The sequence below is a fragment of the Rhinopithecus roxellana genome, chromosome 6 (genome assembly GCF_007565055.1).
Source record: "Rhinopithecus roxellana isolate Shanxi Qingling chromosome 6, ASM756505v1, whole genome shotgun sequence".
In the NCBI taxonomy this organism is placed as follows: domain Eukaryota; kingdom Metazoa; phylum Chordata; class Mammalia; order Primates; family Cercopithecidae; genus Rhinopithecus; species Rhinopithecus roxellana.
Genome location: NC_044554.1, coordinates 12,088,961 through 12,108,302, shown reverse-complemented (window position 1 = coordinate 12,108,302; position 19,342 = coordinate 12,088,961). Strand labels below are relative to the sequence as shown.

The 19,342-nt window shown below is 39.3% G+C and overlaps 1 protein-coding gene across 3 annotated transcripts in view; it reads left to right on the top strand.

Moving 5' to 3' along the window:
• PIK3CG (phosphatidylinositol-4,5-bisphosphate 3-kinase catalytic subunit gamma) overlaps window positions 1-19,342 on the top strand; it is a 44,176-nt gene that overhangs the window by 6,442 nt on the left and 18,392 nt on the right. For all 3 annotated transcript variants that reach the window (XM_010382412.2, XM_010382413.2, XM_010382414.2), the window contains exons 3-10: window positions 851-916; window positions 1,027-1,252; window positions 3,031-3,134; window positions 7,868-8,014; window positions 10,768-10,858; window positions 11,669-11,799; window positions 12,785-12,896; window positions 14,742-14,899. In XM_010382412.2, coding sequence (XP_010380714.1) covers window positions 851-916; window positions 1,027-1,252; window positions 3,031-3,134; window positions 7,868-8,014; window positions 10,768-10,858; window positions 11,669-11,799; window positions 12,785-12,896; window positions 14,742-14,899 — 1,035 coding nt within the window. The remainder of the gene's footprint in view (window positions 1-850; window positions 917-1,026; window positions 1,253-3,030; window positions 3,135-7,867; window positions 8,015-10,767; window positions 10,859-11,668; window positions 11,800-12,784; window positions 12,897-14,741; window positions 14,900-19,342) is intronic.

Genomic DNA, 19,342 nt, shown 5'->3' with positions numbered 1-19,342 from the left:
TAAAGTTATGAACTATTTCAAATTTACAGAAAAGCACAGAGAACAATGAAACAAATACCCATGCACTCACAAGATTTAATTGTGTTTTTTACATTTTATCAGTTCTTCCTCTTCAGTAATAGAGCTGTACTAAGTCAATATTCTCTAACATCAGCCAAGTGATATGAAAATTACTAAACACCAAAAATGAAGATGAAATTATACCTAAGAAAACATAAAATCAGGGACTTTTGGACAGAAAGCTCTGTACACACCACAGTGTGGCAAGGGGTAGTGATTGCTCTATGTGGATTGATCTAGATCCACTGTTTACTTGTAGTTAAGAACCTGTGAGACAGTTCAGTGACTTGCCAGTAAGATGCCAAAAAGAGAGGCTATAGGGCTTTTAGGATCTTTTCATCTAACAAATATTTTTCTCCTTATGTGTATTATACTATATGTCCACTGTCCATTTTCTTTCTCACATCCTCTCTTACCTTCCACTTTATAGATTTGTTACAGTGTCTCCATCTTTCCCCTCTACCCCTCCAACAAAACCAGTAAGACCTAATTAGAGCAAATTCCCTCACCTCTTCACCTTTGAATTTATCAACAGCACATGACTGTGAGTCAAGAGTTTCAGCCTCTAATCCCAGTTATGTCATTGGTTGCTCTATGATCTTAAGTCAAGTGGTTCAGTCTGGTCCTAAGTGTCCTCTAAAAGACAGAATTAAACTTAAGTGACTGTTAAGATTTTCATCTTTCTAGCCATGAAGTCCCACTAAAGCAGAGCACCAGTTCTCCATTTACTTTTCCCTGCTTCAACAACGTAGAGTACAGTCCTACAAATGCCAATGTGTTCTTCCTTTAGGCAGTGAAATTTGAACCATACCATGATAGTGCCCTTGCCAGATTTCTGCTGAAGCGTGGTTTAAGAGTAAGTACTTCCATTTTGATAATAGCATGAAATTTTAAGTTGCCAAGAATTGACTGGTAGACCTAAAGCATTAGTCATAATAATTTCAACTTTCTTGTACCTGCCCTCAGAACAAAAGAATTGGTCACTTTTTGTTTTGGTTCTTGAGAAGTGAGATAGCCCAGTCCAGACACTATCAGCAGAGGTTCGCCGTGATTCTGGAAGCCTATTTGAGGGGCTGTGGCACAGCCATGCTGCACGACTTTACCCAACAAGTCCAAGTAATTGAGATGTTACAAAAAGTCACCCTTGATATTAAATCGCTCTCTGCTGAAAAGTATGACGTCAGTTCCCAAGGTATGGTGGCTATATTTTCTTGGTTCTTCTTCCAAATGCCTTTGTCTCCAAATGCCATTGTTCCTATAATTCTTTTTCTTCCTGGAATCCAAGTTGCATCCTCCTGAAGGCACCAAGAACACATTTTTGAGTCTTCTGTCTGCATAGAGTAAACAAATTTAAAGTTCTCCTTTTACAAGTTCATAATTTTTAACTATATATTTACATATTCTTAACTCTGAAAAATTAACTAGTATTATGCAGATGTAAGATGTATTTTTAAGAACAGTTGCATACACAAAGATTAGATATTTCCAAATCTTTACCTTTTTCTTCACATCTCTGAATATGCACATATAGTTTTCAAGTTTTCAGTCTTATTAAATGATGAATTTTTGAGGGGTTATTTTAATTTTTGGCATTTCTTCATCTATATATCTCAGAGTAATATGTAGAGATACATTCATTCTTCCCTATCTGTGGCCCAACATCTGTAAATTCAACCAAGCATGGATAGAAAACATTTGGGAAAAAATTGCATCTGCATTGAACACGTACAGACTTTTTTTCTTGTCATTATTCCCTAAACAGTACAGTATAACAACTATTTACTTAGCATTTACATTGTATCAGTTATTATAGGTATCCAGAGATGATTTACAGTTTATGGGAGGAAGTGCGTAGGTTATATGCAAATACTACACCATTTTATATCAGGGGCTTGAGCATTCATGGATTATGATATCTGCAGGAAGTCCTGGAACCAATCCTTACAGAGACCAAAAGATGACTCTGTATCTGTGTGTGTGTGTAAAGGTAATAAACACACACACACACACACACACACACACACACACACACACACTCCACCTTCTCTCTCAAGCCGTTTCCAATATCTTATCCCTACCCTAAGAAAACCTGCTCCTGCCCTAGGAAAATTAATCACTCCTTCTCTGTAATTCTGTAGATTTTGATTGATACTACATTAAATTAAAGTATTTAACATATCTTCCTGGTCTGGTAAACTGTATGAACCTTGAATCTAGAGAATATCTCGTTTTCATTTTTACATACCTAGACCTAGCACTGTGGCTTATTACATAGAGACTTCATATACTCAACCAGTATTTTAAACTCCTGAAAATTTAAAATGTCTTTCTCCCTCTGATTCTTACAGTGCTTCCTCCTAAAAATGATAATGGTAATAATAATATTTTATTTGTATCTTAAGAAAGGAAAACATTTGTACTGACTCTCATTCTGTCAGTTATCCAGTAATTTTTAATTCACATATTTTACCTTTAGAATTTTGAGGCTGTTGCATCCATCTTCTCTACTTCTCTACAGAACCTAACTTCCTCTTCTGAAAAGAAATTACAGAACCCTAACCAAATTCCATTTATTATTTTCCTCAAATGTCTGTTCCTCAAATCAGATGGTAGTTTAAAGTTTAACATGCTGGAAAGAAAACTACAGTATTAATTCCTTAGCATTACCCTCAGAGCATCCTTCTCTACTTCGATTGTGTTGGTGTCTATGTGTTAACCCACATATATTCACATATTTCTGTCCCCTGTTGTAGTATGTGCACATGGTTATGTTGCTCACAGTAAGCCCAATGTATCTTACCACCTCATATGGTTAGTTCCTCAAAGGCAAGGCCCACCCACTTTTCTCCTGCTCTACACCAGAACAAATATATAGAATGCTATGAATAAGTGTGTTCTCAGGAAATGTAATAGATAATATTGATGATTTCTTGAACTCACATAACTCTTGTGTACTTTTGACAATTACAGTTATTTCACAACTTAAACAAAAACTTGAAAACCTGCAGAATTCTCAACTCCCCAAAAGCTTTAGAGTTCCATATGATCCTGGACTGAAAGCAGGAGCGCTGGCAGTAGGTATCACTTGGATGTCTCCATGTGGTCTTTATGTCTTGAAGATGTCTAACATGCTTGCTGGGGCCCAGTACTTAAAACCTAATGTTTGTGCATAGACAGGGAAGCTGGAGTATCTCTGGATGGGTTTCTCATAAGCCCTTGTCTAATCACTGGTTATGAAAGCCTCAACACCAGATAATTTCCCTTCCATATTTTTTAAATCAGCTTGAGATACTCTTTGTATACAATAAAAATTGTCCATTTAAAATGTAGAATTCAGGGAACAGGCGCAGTGGCTCACACCTGTAATCCCAGCACTTTGGGAGGCTGAGGCGGGTAGATCACAAGGTCAGGAGTTCAAGACCCAGCCTGGCCAACATGGCCCATCTCTACTAAAAACCCCATCTCTACTAAAAAATACAAAACAAAGTTAGCTGGGCATGGTGGTGCATTCTTGTAATCCCAGCTACTCAGGAGGCTGAGGCAGGAGAATTGCTTGAACTGGGGCCCAGGAGGCAGAGGTTGCAGTGAGCCAAGATGGCACCACTGCACTCTAGCCTGGGTGACAGAGAAAGACTCCATCTCAAAAAAAAAAAAACAAAAAAAAAAAAACGTAGAATTCAGTGAGTTTTGAGAAATGTATACAATTATATAACCACCACCACAATCAAGATCTAGAACATTTCCATAGACATGTTATAGAAAAAGTTCTGTCATGTCCCATTGCAGTTAATCCTTTTTCTCCTCCCATTCTCTCTGCAAATGTGACAGATCTACTTTCTATCATAAAATGCCTTTTCTAGACTTTTATTAAGAGGAATCATACAGTATATAGTTTTATATCTGAATTATTTTACTTTCCATAACGCTTTTAAGATTCATTCATGTTATTGTATGTATCAGTAATTTGTTTCTTTTTATGAGTGAGTAGTAGTCCCTTGTATGGATATACCACAGTTTGTTTTCCATTCATTTTTTGAATAAATGTTTAACAGTGGGGTAGTTGGGTCAGATGGTGTGTGTGTATAATTTTTCAAGATACCCATTTTTCCAAAGTGGTTGTACCATTTAAATTCCAGCAATGTATACAATGAGTTCTAGTTGTTCCACATCCTGGCAAGCACTTGTTATTATCAGTCTTTTTAATCTTAGTCATTCAAATGAGTATGAAGTGATATCTCACTATTGTTTTTATTTGCATTTCCATAATGAGGTTGAGTGTCTTTCTATGTGCTCATTTTCCATTAGAGTACCTTCTGAAAATTTTCCATTCAAATATTTCACCAGTTTTTTAGTTGGGTTGCCTTTTTTTTTTTTTTTTTTTTTTTTTTTGAGACAGAGTCTCACTCTGTTGCCCAGGTTGGAGTGCAGTGGCGTGATCTCAGCTCACTGCAAGCTCCATCTCCCAGGTTCATGCCATTCTCCTGCCTCAGCCTCCCAAGTTGCTGGGACTACAGGCGCCCAACACCATGCCCAGCTAATTTTTTTTTTTTTTTCGTATTTTTAGTAAAGACGGGGTTTCACTGTGTTAGCCAGGATGATCTCAATCTCCTGACCTCGTGATCCACCCACCTCGGCCTCCCAAAGTGCTGGGATTACAGGAGTGAGCCACTGTGCCTGGCCCTTATTTTTATTTATGAGAGTTACTTATATAAACTGGATACAAATTCTGTATCAGATATACATTTTACAGATATTTTCTGTTAGTCTGTGGCTTGCCTTTTTATTTTCTTAGAAGTGTCTTTTAAAGAACAGAAGCTTTAAATTTTGATTAAGTCAAATTTGCAACTTTTTCTTAAATGGTTTGTGCTTTTAGTGTCTTATCTAAGAAATCTGTGTAGGCCTAGCACAGTGTCTCACACCTGTAATTCCAGCACTTTGGGAGGCCAAGGCAGGAGGATCTCTTGAGGCAAGGAGTACGAGACCAGACTGGGCAACATGGCAGGACTCCATCTCTATAAAAAATTTAAAAAATAGCCGGGCATGGTGGCATGTGCCATAGTCCCTGCCCTTGGAAGGCTGTGGTGGGAGGATCACTTGAGCAAACATAGCAGTGAGCTGTGTTTGTGCCACTGCATTCCAACCTGGGCTACAGAGTGAGACCCTGTTTCAATAAAAATGAAAAAGAAATCTATCTAATCCAGTGCCTCAGCTTGGGGTAATCCCTTTGTCTGCCAAGGCCACATTTGGCAATGTCTGAAGACATTCTTGATGGTTATTTATAGCTGGGAGAATGCTACTGGCATCTAGTGGGAAGAGGCCAGGGGTGCTGCTGAATACCCTGCAAGGTACAGGATAGCCCCCCAGAACAAACACTATCCACCCCAAAATGGCAACAGTGCCAAGGTTAAGAAATTCTGGTTTAACTCAATGTGACAGATATTTTTTCTGAGAAGGGTTATGGTTTTAAATCTTACATTGAAGTCTGCAATCCAATTTGAGTTAATTTTTGTGTACAGTGTGAGGTGAAGGTCAGAATTCACTTTTTAACATGAATATCCAGATTTTTCAGCACCATGTGTTGAAAAGACTGTTTTGTTTTGTTTTGTTTTTCCTGGAGAATTACCTTGGCACCTTTGTCAAGTATCGACTGACCATATATGTGTGGGTCTACACCTAGATTCTCTGTTCTTCTTCCACTGATCTAAATGTCTGTCCTTACATCAATACCACACACTCTTGATTCTGTTTAAATAACAAAGTACTTCATATACGTGTGCTTATACAGGCAACAGTATACTTCCATTAACCCGCACATCGTTTGCATTATTTTTATTATGATTTTAACTTCTACATATGTTATAAATGGCACAATACGTTACTATTTTTGCCCTAAAGAGTTAAAAAATAGACTTCACAGACTTAATAGGTGAAATAATTTTTAACTATTTACCTACATATTTACCATTTTTGTTACTCTTTATTGCCTCATATAGGTCCAGATTTCCTTGAGCTTCTAACATCTTTTTTACTGCAAGTTTGCTGACAATAAATTCTTTCAGCTTTTGTTTATCTGAAACACTTTTTATTCTGCTTTCATTTTTGAAAAATATTTTCCCTGAATATGGAATTCTAGATTAACTGGTTTTTTTCTTACACTAGCATTTTTTTCTGGCTTGCATATTTTCTGATGATGAGTCTTATCTTTGATTCTGTCTGCATGATATGTCTTTTTTTTCCCCCAGGCTGTTTTTAAGATTCTCTTTTATTTCTGGTTTTCAGCAATTTGATTATGATGTACCCTAGTATGGGTTTCCTTTGTGTTTAGCCTACTGGAGTTTATGGAGCTCCTTGAATTTGTGAGTTTATAGTCTTATCAAATTTGGAAACTTTTCAACCAGTTTTTTCTGTTGCCTCTTTTTTCTCCTCTCCGGGACTTCAGTTACAGTAATTTAGACTGCTGGACTCTGGGCTCAGTCTGGATTTCCTTCCTCTGTGCTGTAGCCTAGAAACAGCCCCCAGGCAGTAATCTGGGGCAATTACAGGGCTCACTTCATTTGTCTTCCTTTTCTTGGGGGTCAGGGACCTCCACTGCCTGTTCAATGTCTGGAAAGAGTTTTATATATTTTTCATAGTTTTCTAGTTGTTTATGGCAGGATGGCAACTCCCGTAGCAGTGAAGCCACGTGAAAAGATGAGGAAGTTCTTCCCCTGAATGTTTAATTTTATATACAATTACCAGCAAACTAGCCTTATAGCAGAAGCACACAGTATCCACTGTCCATTATTTAGAGATTAGAAGGAATTATGACATATTAATACAGCTTCAAATTGTGTTTGCTTCTTTTTTTTTTTTTTTTTTGGAGGTGGAATCTCATTCTGTTGCCCAGGCTGGAGTATAGTGGCATGATCTCTGCTCACTGCAAGCCCCACCTCCCAGGTTCAATGCCATTCTCCCACCTCAGCCTCCCGAATAGCTGGGACTACAGGTGCCCGCCACCACGCCCAGCTAATTTTGTTTTTGTATTTTTAGTAGAGACGGGGTATCACCGTGTTAGCCAGGATGGTCTCGATCTCCTGACCTCGTGATCCACCCACCTCATCCTCCCAGAGTGCTGGGATTACAGGCGTGAGTCACGGCGCCCAGCCTGTGTTTGCTTCTTTAAACGACTACATAACAATTTTGATCTGTGGTGAACTCACCTTTGCCTGAAACACCTACTTTTTTTATGTTTAAGTGAATGAGTGCCAAGCCACATTTCCCCTACCTTGAATTTATTTAGATGTATGAGGTTTAGGGGGAGGGCATGTTGTACCTAAATGCCAGATTTTCCATTTATTTCTGTTAAATTTCATCTTCTTAGATGTAGCCTATTGCATCTGATTCTGCAATAATAGTTTTTTTGACATTGTGGAAGCATTAGAATTCTTTTTTCAAATTAAATCTTAGACGGAGGACAAATGTAATAGCCAGGTTGCTGTCCATTAAAGAGGATGTGGGAGTGCCAGAGCTCTGTGTGCATGGGGAGGGTGAGATCTGCCATACCTCTTAGGCACCTCCAAAGACTCTTGCAGTTCTTTGGAGCACAGTTTGAGAGGCACTGGTTTAAGAGTTGTGAATTCACTCTCACATGGAGTTTCCAGATTTGGTGAAAACAACTTCTGTATTTTTACCCAAATATTGAAAATCATTTTCTAACTAAGGCTTTGCCCTTGTTGTTTATAGTGATGTTTTGCAAGAGAATTTGTGTCTCCACCATGTGTGTTCATTATTCATTGTGTGTGGTGAACATGTGACTGCTTCCTTATAGATTGAAAAATGTAAAGTAATGGCCTCCAAGAAAAAACCACTGTGGCTTGAGTTTAAATGTGCCGATCCTACAGCCCTATCAAATGAAACAATTGGAATTATATTTAAACATGGTGATGATCTGCGCCAAGACATGCTTATTTTACAGGTATGCTAATTTTAAGATTGTTTTCAATTATCTGGAAACACAATTCTGTATTACATCGAAAACATGCCTTCTCCTACTGGCTCTGTTCCTACACTCTTCTTTCATATGATGAATTGTGATCAAATATTACCTAATAGAGAGTTTTCACTTGGGGAATATGGCTGCAGACTATTAGATATGCAATCTAATGAGCATTATGGTTCTGTCCAAGATGCATATCTGGCACTCCCAAGTAGCCAGATATACCTCCCTCACCTAATGTGTTTTTTATACACCCCATTCTAAGCTTGATAACATAGAAAATAGCCATGTTTATCCCCAGCACTCACTTCATTCCTGCCCATAGATATGTCTGCACATCTCTAGGCACTCTTAGATGCATCTCCTCTGATACACATAAACAAATTAAGCAATGATTTGATGGGAAGGAGAGAGAAGATGCGCAAGTAGGTCACCACAGAAATCCTGCAGGTAAGTGACAAGAGTGAAGTACTATTAGGGCAGAAGGTGAATGGTCAATGTATCAGTGCTAATTATTTTCATATTTTGTAACATTTCTAGATAAACTTTAGCTTCACAAGTCTGTAATGTTCTCCAGATTCTAGTTGGTCAGTATTGTAGGGGTAATAATTTCTAATACTTAATATGGTTTATTTAAAGTAGACGAATCACATTGATTTCAAGGTAGCCTATTTAAAACTGGTCATGTTTCCAATTCTAAGTTTCTGTTTTTACTTATTTCTTTGTTTGTTTGTTTGTTTGTTTGTTTTTTGAGACGGCGTCTTGCTTTATCACCCAGGCTGCAGTGCAGTGGCGCCATCTCGGCTCATTGCAAGCTCCGCCTCCCGGGTTCACGCCATTCTCCTGCCTCAGCCTCCCGAGTAGCTGGGACTACAGGCGCCCGCCATTATGCCCGGCCAATTTTTGTATTTTTAGTAGAGACGGGGTTTCACCGTGTTAGCCAGGATGGTCTCGATATCCTGACCTCGTGATCCACCCGCCTCGGCCTCCCAAAGTGCAGGGATTACAGGTGTGAGCCACCATGCCCGGCCTACTTATTTCTGATATAGAAACAGGAATACCTTTGTTTTGCCTTTGCTTTGCTTTCATTTCAAGAATGGTCTATGTATTGTCCAGGAGGTATTTTAGAAAAGAAAAAGAGAAATCCTTCAAACTTTTTACAAGTTTATTAAATTTCAAATAAATCTGTAGAATATTTTGAATTGTTTGAAGATGGACACTTTAAAAACACAAAAATTACTCTGTTGGTCTTCTCATTTTAAGGGAAAGTTTGCCTTTGTCCTTTAGGTACTTCATGGTTTTGTTTTTTTAATTTTTTAAGGTAAGGTCTTGCTTTATTGCCCAGGTTGGAGTACAGTGGCACGATCACGGCCCACTATAGCCTCAAACTCCTAGGCTCAAGCAATCCTCCTGCCTTAGCCACTGAAGTAGCTAGGACTATAGGTGTGCACCACCATACCTGGCAAATTTTATTTTTTGTAGAGATGGGATCTTGCCATGTTGCCCATGCTGGCCTCAAACTCCTGGGCTCAATGAATCTTCCCACCTCAGCCTCCCACACAACTTTCACGTTCTTCTCCTTTTCTTTCTCTTCCTCATAAGAAAACCAACAGTGTGGACCTAGAAAATAGCTCTCTGGTAAAAAAAAAAAAACCTCTCGGCCCGTCACTCAACAAAAACATAGCCTTTCCTTCTCTGGGCCAGGCATCAGCCCCCAATCTCCATTAGACCCTTCATCCTTCTATAGGAATGGTCAAGATTGTGAAAGACACCATGACAATGGCCAAAATTGCTGGGATTCTAGGCATGAGCCAGATAATTGCCAAAATTGCTGGGATTCTAAGTGTGAGCCATCATGCACAGCCTACTTTGTTTATTTGTTGGGACACATAATTTGGCAGCTAAGGGCAAGTTATTTAAGTTCTTTAAGGCTTTGTTCCTTCACCTGTAGAATGGGAATAATAATCTTATCCACATTATAGGGCAATGCAAGGATCACATAAAGCAGCATTCAGTATATATTCGCTATCATTATCATCATTGTAGTTACTGCTGTTTGGTTGTTGCCTTAGTGTGATAAATATGTGTAAGGATGTTAGAGTTTTGTGGTAAAATAGACACAAGTAGAGCAGAACATTTTGAACAGAGAGGTGATGAACCACAGCTAAAACCTACTCCAAAAGAAATTTATTGGCTGAGCACAGTGGCTCATGCCTGTAATCCCAGCACTTTGGGAGGCCAAGGTGGGCGGATCACTTGAGGTCAGGAGTTTGAGACCAGCCTGGCCAACATGGTGAAACTCCATCTCTACTACAAATACAAAAAAAATTAGCTGGGCATCATGGTGTGTGCCTGTAATCCCAGCTACTCAGGAGGCTGAGGCAGGAGAATCACTTGAACCTGGGAGGTGGAGGTTGCCGTGAGCCAAGATCACACCACTGCACTCCAGCCTGGACAACAGAGCGAGATTCTGTCTCCAAAACCAAAACAAAACAAGAAATTTGTGTATCCGCTTCCCCAAGGTACATTTCGGAAACCAAAATTAACAAGCTCACAAAGAAGAGAAACTTTAGTGTACCAGATTGACCAATAAACATACAGTTGTCACTTACATGTTTTACATTTACTTTTATATTTTGTGTTACAAGATGTGATTGCTATTTTCAAGAAAAATATATTAAGTTTATATATATATATATAAAATATAAACATTTTTATCTTTTGATGCCCAGATTCTACGAATCATGGAGTCCATTTGGGAGACTGAATCTTTGGATCTGTGCCTCCTGCCATATGGTTGCATTTCAACTGGTGACAAAATAGGTATGTAGTTACCTCAGGAGATGAATAGACCACTCAGCTCATTTGAAAAGATTATAATTCCTTCAGTATAGACATTTAATAACTGAAAAATCATAATCTTAATAAAAAGGAAGAAAATATTTCAATGCTGGTGAATGTGACTATCAATTTAATGTGGATATATTGAAAATACATGAATGTGTGATTCAAATCCTTGTGACTATACATGGAAATGATTTTAGTAAGAACTTGTTCCCTCCTCTTTCCTTCTCCACCTCTAAACTTTAACTCATTTCATTACATATTAAACTTTTCTCTCACAAATAACATTTAAAAATAGATGGAAAGATCTGTCACTTATTTTAGTATTCCAGAATTCACATTATCAAAGCTATTACACACTCTACTATCAGGTATTTTTATAGACATTCACCATTAGTTTCAATGAAACATATGTTTATTCAAGTTTCTGATCTGAGAACTCTACAAAATCATTTACATTGAACCCTGTAATTTAAAAAAGGAAAAGGCACAGATTGCCATCTGAGGAAGAATATGCTCAGCATATAAATGCTTTTATTTATTACTATTCAAAACCAGCCCTTTCCTCTTGTCATTCTGGGATATTGAAAGAAGCATATCCCACACAACTTCCATGTCCTCCTTCTTTCCTTTCTATTCCTCATAAGAAAACCAATAGCATAGACCTGGAAAATAGCTCTCTGGTCAAAAAAAAAAAGCTGCCCTTCACTCAACAAAGACATAGCTTTTCGTCTTCTGGGCCAGGCACTGGCCCCCAGTCTCCATCAGACTCTGTGCATCCTTCTATAGGAATGATCGAGATTGTGAAAGACGCCACAACAATTGCCAAAATTCAGCAAAGCACCGTGGGCAACACGGGAGCATTTAAAGATGAAGTCCTGAATCACTGGCTCAAAGAAAAATCCCCTACTGAAGAAAAGGTGAGCTCATGCTTTTTCCCAGTCTAACGGCTCCTTACAAGTTGTCATTTATATAGCAATAGTGGCTTCACGTTTTCAAAGAATCTGTCAGTGTCTTGCCTCCTGACATATTAGTGAAGTTTTTTACTTGTGAAATAATGAAGTGCTCTCCCATGCTGACAGCACATCTGTGTGAAACAGAGGCACTCAGTTCAGGACTCCATGAGCATTTGCTTCTCTTTTGATTATCAGGCATGCTTTGCTTAAAATTTGGTTCTGTGAAATAATCTGTTAGCACTTTTTATGGCTATCTATTTTTGTTGTTCAGCCAAAATATTTAGTTACCATGTATAAATTATTATGTACCTGGGAAATACAACATACACAACAAAGTAATTTATAATTTACTGCTGAACTGTACTCTAAATGGTAAATCATGGATGCTGAAAATGTCAGTTCCACCATTCCTTGGAAATGCATATGCTCCATCCTTCACAAGCTGTGTGGTTAGGCTGTTTGGCTGCCGTTTAAAGTTCTGCTGCACAGGATTAGCACTTCTCATTTGCATGGTGAGCAGCCTTTTGGGGAGGAAATATAATGAGTAGCACTTATTAATCTGTTATACATGTAGATCTGTGAACCCAAGCATACTCTTAGTGGTCACAAGCAAAACATGTTCACAAATGAAGGAGAAATTACCATGGGTTCTGTATAGTTGTTGGCAAGTGATGCATGGAGAGGAAGTGAACCCTTTGATTAAATTACTGTTGCCCTTTGACTCTTGTTTCTTCCTCATGCCATTGTGCTTCATTGAATCTTCACCTAAAATATAAGCAGGGCAATGAGAAAGACGGCAATTCATAGATACAATGCTAATGAAATCTGGCACAACTAACTTGCTCTCTGAAAATGGTTTCCAGAATAGTCTCTTTTTAGAAGTCATTTGTAGATTCATGTTGCTTTTTATAGTTAGAAGACAACTAATATTCAAATGCATTTTAATTAGTTTCAGGCAGCAGTGGAGAGATTTGTTTATTCCTGTGCAGGCTACTGTGTGGCAACCTTTGTTCTTGGAATAGGCGACAGACACAATGACAATATTATGATCACAGAGACAGGTGAGTTTATTTAGTGCAGAATAAACTTTTATTGTGGTAAAATATATATAACATTTACTATTTTAACTGTAATTTAACTCTTAAGTGTTTAGTTCAGTGGCATTACATATGTTCACCTTGTTGTACAACCATCATCACCATTCATCCCCAGAATTTTTCCATCTTCCCCAGCTGAAACTCTGTACCCATTAAACACTCCCCATGTCCCCCTCCTTTCAGAACAGAGTAGTCTTTAAATGGAGTTTAAGACTGGAGCACATATTTAGAAGTCATTGTGTAAAGACACTGGTGCTTCAGTTACTCTAGAGCGGTGGCCCCCAACCTCTTTGGCACCAGGGACCGTTTTGTTGGAAGACAACTTTTCCACAGACAGGGATGGGGGAGCAAGGATGGTTTCAGGATCATTGTACACTTTTTTTTCAACTCGCTTGCCACTATAAAGCCTGCCACCAGATGCAGCTCAATCGTCACTTGCCACTCACTGAGAGGGTTTTGATATGAGTCTGCAAGGAATTGATTTATTATGGTCTTTGTGCAGTGAAACCTCTCTGCTAATGTTAATCTGTATTTACAGCCACTCCCCGGTGCTAGCATCACCACCTCAGCTCCACCTCAGATCATCAGGCATTAGATTCTCATAAGGGGCACACAGTCTAGATCTCTCTCATGCACAGCTCACAATAGGGTTTGCATTCCTGTGAGAATCTAATGCCACCACTCATCTGACAGGAGGTGGAGCTCAGGCACTAATTCAAGTGTTGGGGAGCAGCTGTAAATACACATGAAATTGCTCACTTGCCCATCGCTCACCTCCTGCTGTGTGGCCCAGTTCCTAACAGACATGGACCAGTCCATGGCCCAGGGGCTGGGGACCCCTGCTCTAAAGAGACCACCTCACTTGAGGACTGAGGTGTGAGTGAAGGAGGAAGAGGCAGGAAATGAGTCTTAAGAAGACAAAGTTAGAGCGACAGCTGGGAAACTAGGAGAGGGTCATATCCCAGAAGCTGGCAAAGGTGGAAGTGATCACCAGTGACAGATGTTGCAGAGAAGCAAGAGAAAGAACTCATAGATAACCTTAAATCTCCCTAACCCACTAGACTTTAGTGGTTCACTGTCCACTCTGACAACAGTCAGTAGTGGCCACCAAAGCATGAGACTTTTCTCTATGAATTTGGGCCGTTTTAAGAGTAGAGTCTGGAAAAAGCATCAGATGGGGATAGATTGCTTACTTCCTTTGAGAATTAAAAGAGATAATGTATTTATGGCAATAGAAATGATAAAGGGCTAAACAAATAAGATGATGTTGATTGTGGTGGTGATAGTAGTAGAGGTAGAAATTGACCCAAAGGAGACTCAAAATGATTTGCTTCTATCATGCTGCCCAAGTTTCCGAGATCGGACATGCTTAAATACATTCAGGATGGTATGGCCATAGATGGCTACTCAAAAGGAAAAGGTGAATATCCCTGCCCCCAAGCAGAGTGAAACATCAGTCTATCCTGAGTTATGTAAAGAGCATAAGAGAGTCTTAGGGATAATGATGACATACTGGCCAGAGAGTTTGATTTATGTTTCTGAGAATAATTTTGAAATGAGAATTTTATAGTGGCATCTGGCTGTCATCTAAAGAACACCAGAAGGATATCAAAAACATACTTGTTTCAAAGAATGTTTTGTGGCTACGACTTTCACACACCTGCTAAGATGAAAAATATCACAAGCTGACAAACATTGTAAAAAATACTTTCATCACAAGATAGCTCATTTTTAGGCAACTCAAAGAAATATTTTAAGGAACAAAGTGCTGTGTCACTGTAATGATGTCAGATACTTTCTTCTCTTAAGGAAACCTATTTCATATTGACTTCGGGCACATTCTTGGGAATTACAAAAGTTTCCTGGGCATTAATAAAGAGAGAGTGCCATTTGTGCTAACCCCTGACTTCCTCTTCGTCATGGGAACTTCTGGAAAGAAGACAAGCCCACACTTCCAGAAATTTCAGGTAAGTCACCTCCTTCTTCATCACCTGCTGAGAATAGCACCCAAGCAGATGGTACCTGCAGCATGCCACAGCCCTTACCTCTCACTCAGCTTGGAGGCCAGTCCAGCCTCCACCCCTACCCTCTTCTGGCATGGCCAACCCTACCTCCTCCCTGTCACTTCCATTCATTCCTTCCCCAAGTACAAAATGACACTTCTCAGTAATCCTCCCACCTAAAACCAAACAGAAGTAGAAATATTTCATAAGCAGTGAGATGGGAAAATGTGGAACATCAAGATGACGCTGGCACTAAAGACGACTTTCAGGAAGGGTGTCTGCTGAGCAAGTTAGCCACTAGATATTTGTCTATTAAAGACCTTAGCTAGAAGACTCAAATTTTACACGTATTTTTCAGAACTCACAAAAGGTTGTGAGCTTCTCTTGGTTTTTGCTACAGGTGAATTCTTGATGCGCCACCTGCACTTATCTCATTTTTTTAAGGCAGAGTACCCAGTATTTCATTTGAAATCTGTTGGTTTGACTACAGGTTCTGCTAAGACTTCTAGCTTTTCCTGCTCACCTGTAAACAAGCTCCTGCATAAGTCTGTCCATCTCCCTGGGAGGGTGTAGATCAGGGGAGTCCGATCTTTTGGCTTCCCTGGGCCACATTGGAAGAATTGTCTTGGGCCACACGTAAAATACACTAGATAGCTGATGAACTAAAAATAAATTACAGAAAAAGCCTCACAATGTTTTAAGAAAGTTTACAGATTTGTGTTGGGGCACATTAAAAGCCATCCTGGGCTGCATTTGGGTTGGACAAGCTTGGTGTACATTCTACCTGCTTTCCATTCCTTCCTGGTCTGTATCCAGTTTTGACTATCAAATACTTCAAATACCCAAGAGAATTAAACACTGGCAAAATTAATACCTGTTAATGAACATAATTCATAAGAGTTGTAACTACTACTGTAATATATCTACGTTATAGCAATACAAACACAAAACAAAGACAAAGAATAATTACTTTATATGTACATTTGCCTTGGGTGCCCTTTAAATAGCCACCTCCCTTAGTGCATCTGAAACATGATGTGCTTTGCATTTCACATCTCAGACTAGCTCTCTTTTCCTTGAGTCTCTTCTTGAATCCATGGTTACCCTTGGGAGACGACATGACCCTTAAAGTTCAATAGAACAGGAACTAGGATACATTGTTTTGAAACCTGTCTGTTCTTGTTTGTTCTCCTGACTGATTTTCAATATGGTGATTACAAGACTTACCCTCCCACAGTTCCAGTGGTGTTGTCAGAGAAACTGAGATCTCTGTGGCCAGATGGTCTTGTGATTTTTAGTGTGTGTTTTTCTGCATAAACTCAATTGAGTTTCAGACTATTTCCAGGGACTTGACACATTTCAGTCCTGTTTTTCTTTAAAGTTAAAAATCACATGTTTTGACAACTTCCTGGAACGGAGAAATGGTTCCAAAAAAAAACCCTGGAAGAATTTCACCATTCAAAGCGGGAAAAACACTCATTTCTTCTCTCCTCTCAGCGGGGTTCATCCAACTAGCTTCGGACAAACAGAGCAGCAATAAACTGCAACTTAAAGAATCAGACATGCACAAGGAATCTGGCCTCATTGACAGGCTCTTTTTTTTTTTTTTTTTTTTTTAGATAGCGTCCTGCCTGCCACCCAGGCTGTAGTGCAGTGGTGCAATCTCAGTTCACTGCAGCCTCTACCTCCCAGGTTCAAGCAATTCTCCTGCCTCAGCCTCCCAAGTAGCTGGGACTACAGGTGTGCACCACTATGCCTGGCTAATTTTTGTATTTTTACTAGAGACAGGGTTTCACCATATTGGCCAGGATGGTCTCAATCTCTTGACCTTGTGATCTGCCCACCTTGGCCTCCCAAAGTGCTGGGATTATAGGCATGAGCCACCGTGCCCAGCGGGCTCTCCTTCTTTTTGTATATATGTTCTCTTCCTTTTAGCCAGTAATTTTTCCTAGAATGACTGCACATTTGTCCTGTTGCTAACAACATTCCCATAGACCCCCTGGTGCCCATATCACCCTGTCATATCCCAGCAGTACTTCTCTTTCTTCGGTTGTTACTGTTTTTAAGTTTCAAAATATTCTTTCACAAAAAGATTTGCAGTATAGGGAGGCCATGGAGAGGTTGCTTCCCCCATCAGCCTCTTCTACCCAAAGCAACAAACCTTTGCAGTGAGGCTTTGTGCACCCTGTCCTCTCAATCTGGAGTATTTCTCCATCCTTAGTGACCAAAGCTTGTTTCTCAAGTCACATACCTTTTTTACTAAAGCAACGTTCAGGCAGTGTGCTCCACTAAAAACACACTTTTGTACATTTGTTGTACTTGTGTGGTATCTGTGTTTTGGAGTACTGTTAAACATACATGTTAAGCATACACGTTAAACGCCTGTGAATCTGTACACGTTGAGTCTTAAGCACACATACGGCTTAACATGGTGGTTAAAAGGATGGGCTTTGTAGTGGAGAAACTTGAGTTTGAATGCTGGACCTGCTACTTAATAACCACATCTATAATGATTATTCATCCTTTCATAACATCAACCTCTTCATCTGTAAAGTGGGAATAATAAGACCTACTTGCTGTGGTTTTTTTGGATTACTTAAATGAAATATTCAGAATGCTTAGCCCAGTACCTAGATCACAGCAGAGAATCAATAAACACCAGCCACCATTGTTGTAGTCATCACGGTGTGTCTTCAAACTTTGAAAACTTTTGAGAAACCATTTTTGAAATGAGATCTCAGGTATATATAAAACAAAGTAGCATGCTCTGCTTAAAGAGTAAATGGAGTTCCAACTCAACCTGCTCTGCTTCCCCCTTCCCCACCCGCTCTCTGCTCACCCTCTCCCTGTGTTCCCTCATACTTCACAACAGGAAAAAAACCTGAATACCACAGCTTTAAATTACATATATGCAGAATTTCCAAAGTTTACAGCATGACAACGATGGGCAGCAGATTTTTTTCATCATTTGACTCTGACCTTGTGGTAATTTTTTTTTCTTTTACATACTGCTAAGCCTTCCAGAAAGATTTTCTGTTTCTTGGTTTTATGTTTTCTTTTAGAATTGAAGTTCTTCAGGATCAGGGACCACATCTCTAAACCCTCCGAATAGTGTCTCAGAATCTTGTATAATAAAGGCTGCCATTTTTAGGGAAGCTGGGAAATGTTGTATACATTTGCATTTTGAATTAAAGACGTCCTCATTTCCAGTGAATTGCTTATTTTGAATTGATAAGGTTAACTAATACATGCTGCATATTTTAATAACGTGTTAGGAACAGTGGAGAAAAATTGACCCACTTTTTTGTTAAGGGTGAGGTGAGCCTGGTCCACAAAGGAAAAGAAAAACATACCTAACTAGTGGCTTGAGCATGGAAGTAAGAGGAGCTGAAAGAAGCTCTACTGCATCCCTCCTCTCTGCTTCCCAAGGGAGCTACTTTAGCCTAGGACCAAAGCCACAGTTACTTCTAGAATAGGGGAGAGTTCAGGAACAAGCTATAATTAGATAGAGAAACACAAAACCAAGGCCCACCATTTGAACCCAGGAGTATCTGTTGGCCTTTGGAGCAGCATCCTGCACACAGGTGCTAAACAAAACATTTCAATGATGACGATGTCGATAAATTCTCCACAGAAAAATCTCCCTTATGGGAGGAATGAAAAAGAAAACAGTGCTTTTACTCATTGGTAATTTATTCTAGACCACGTTATTTTAAATTTCACTGAACAGTTATAGAATATATATAATACACAAATATATTTATATCATTGGCAAATGAAATTTGGCCTCTAAGTTTTTTAAATGTCAGAATGTGTTGTTTTGTGTTGTTGCTGTTGTTGTTGTTTTGAGATGGAGTCTCGCTTTGTTGCCCAGGCTGGAGTGCAGTGGCACAATCTGGGCTCACTGCAAGCTCCGCCTCCTGGGTTCACGCCATTCTCCTGCCTCAGCCTCCTGAGTAGCTGGGACTACAGGCGCCTGCCACCATGCGCGGCTAATGTTTTGTATTTTTAGTAGAGACGGGGTCTCACTGTGTTAGCCAGGGTGGTCTCAATCTCCTGACCTCATGATCCGCCCACCTCAGCCTCCCAAAGTGCTGGGATTACAGGCATGAGCCACATTGCCCGGCCCCAAATGTGTTGTTCTTTAAAATTTTTAAACTAGTAAATGTTGTTTATTAAAATCAAGAGCCAGCAAAATATTGAAAATACCAAAAGATATAAAAATCCATTATCCTGCTTTCCAAAGATAATACTGTCAACATGTTAAAGTTTCTCTTTCATTCAGTTAACTGTTTAGTCTTTTTAGAAAATTATAAATTAATCAGAATTTGCTTAAAAACTAAAGAAATAGCTATGTTCGTCTCTCCAAACTGAGTACAGCTGATTAACATCCATGAGATGGTAGTT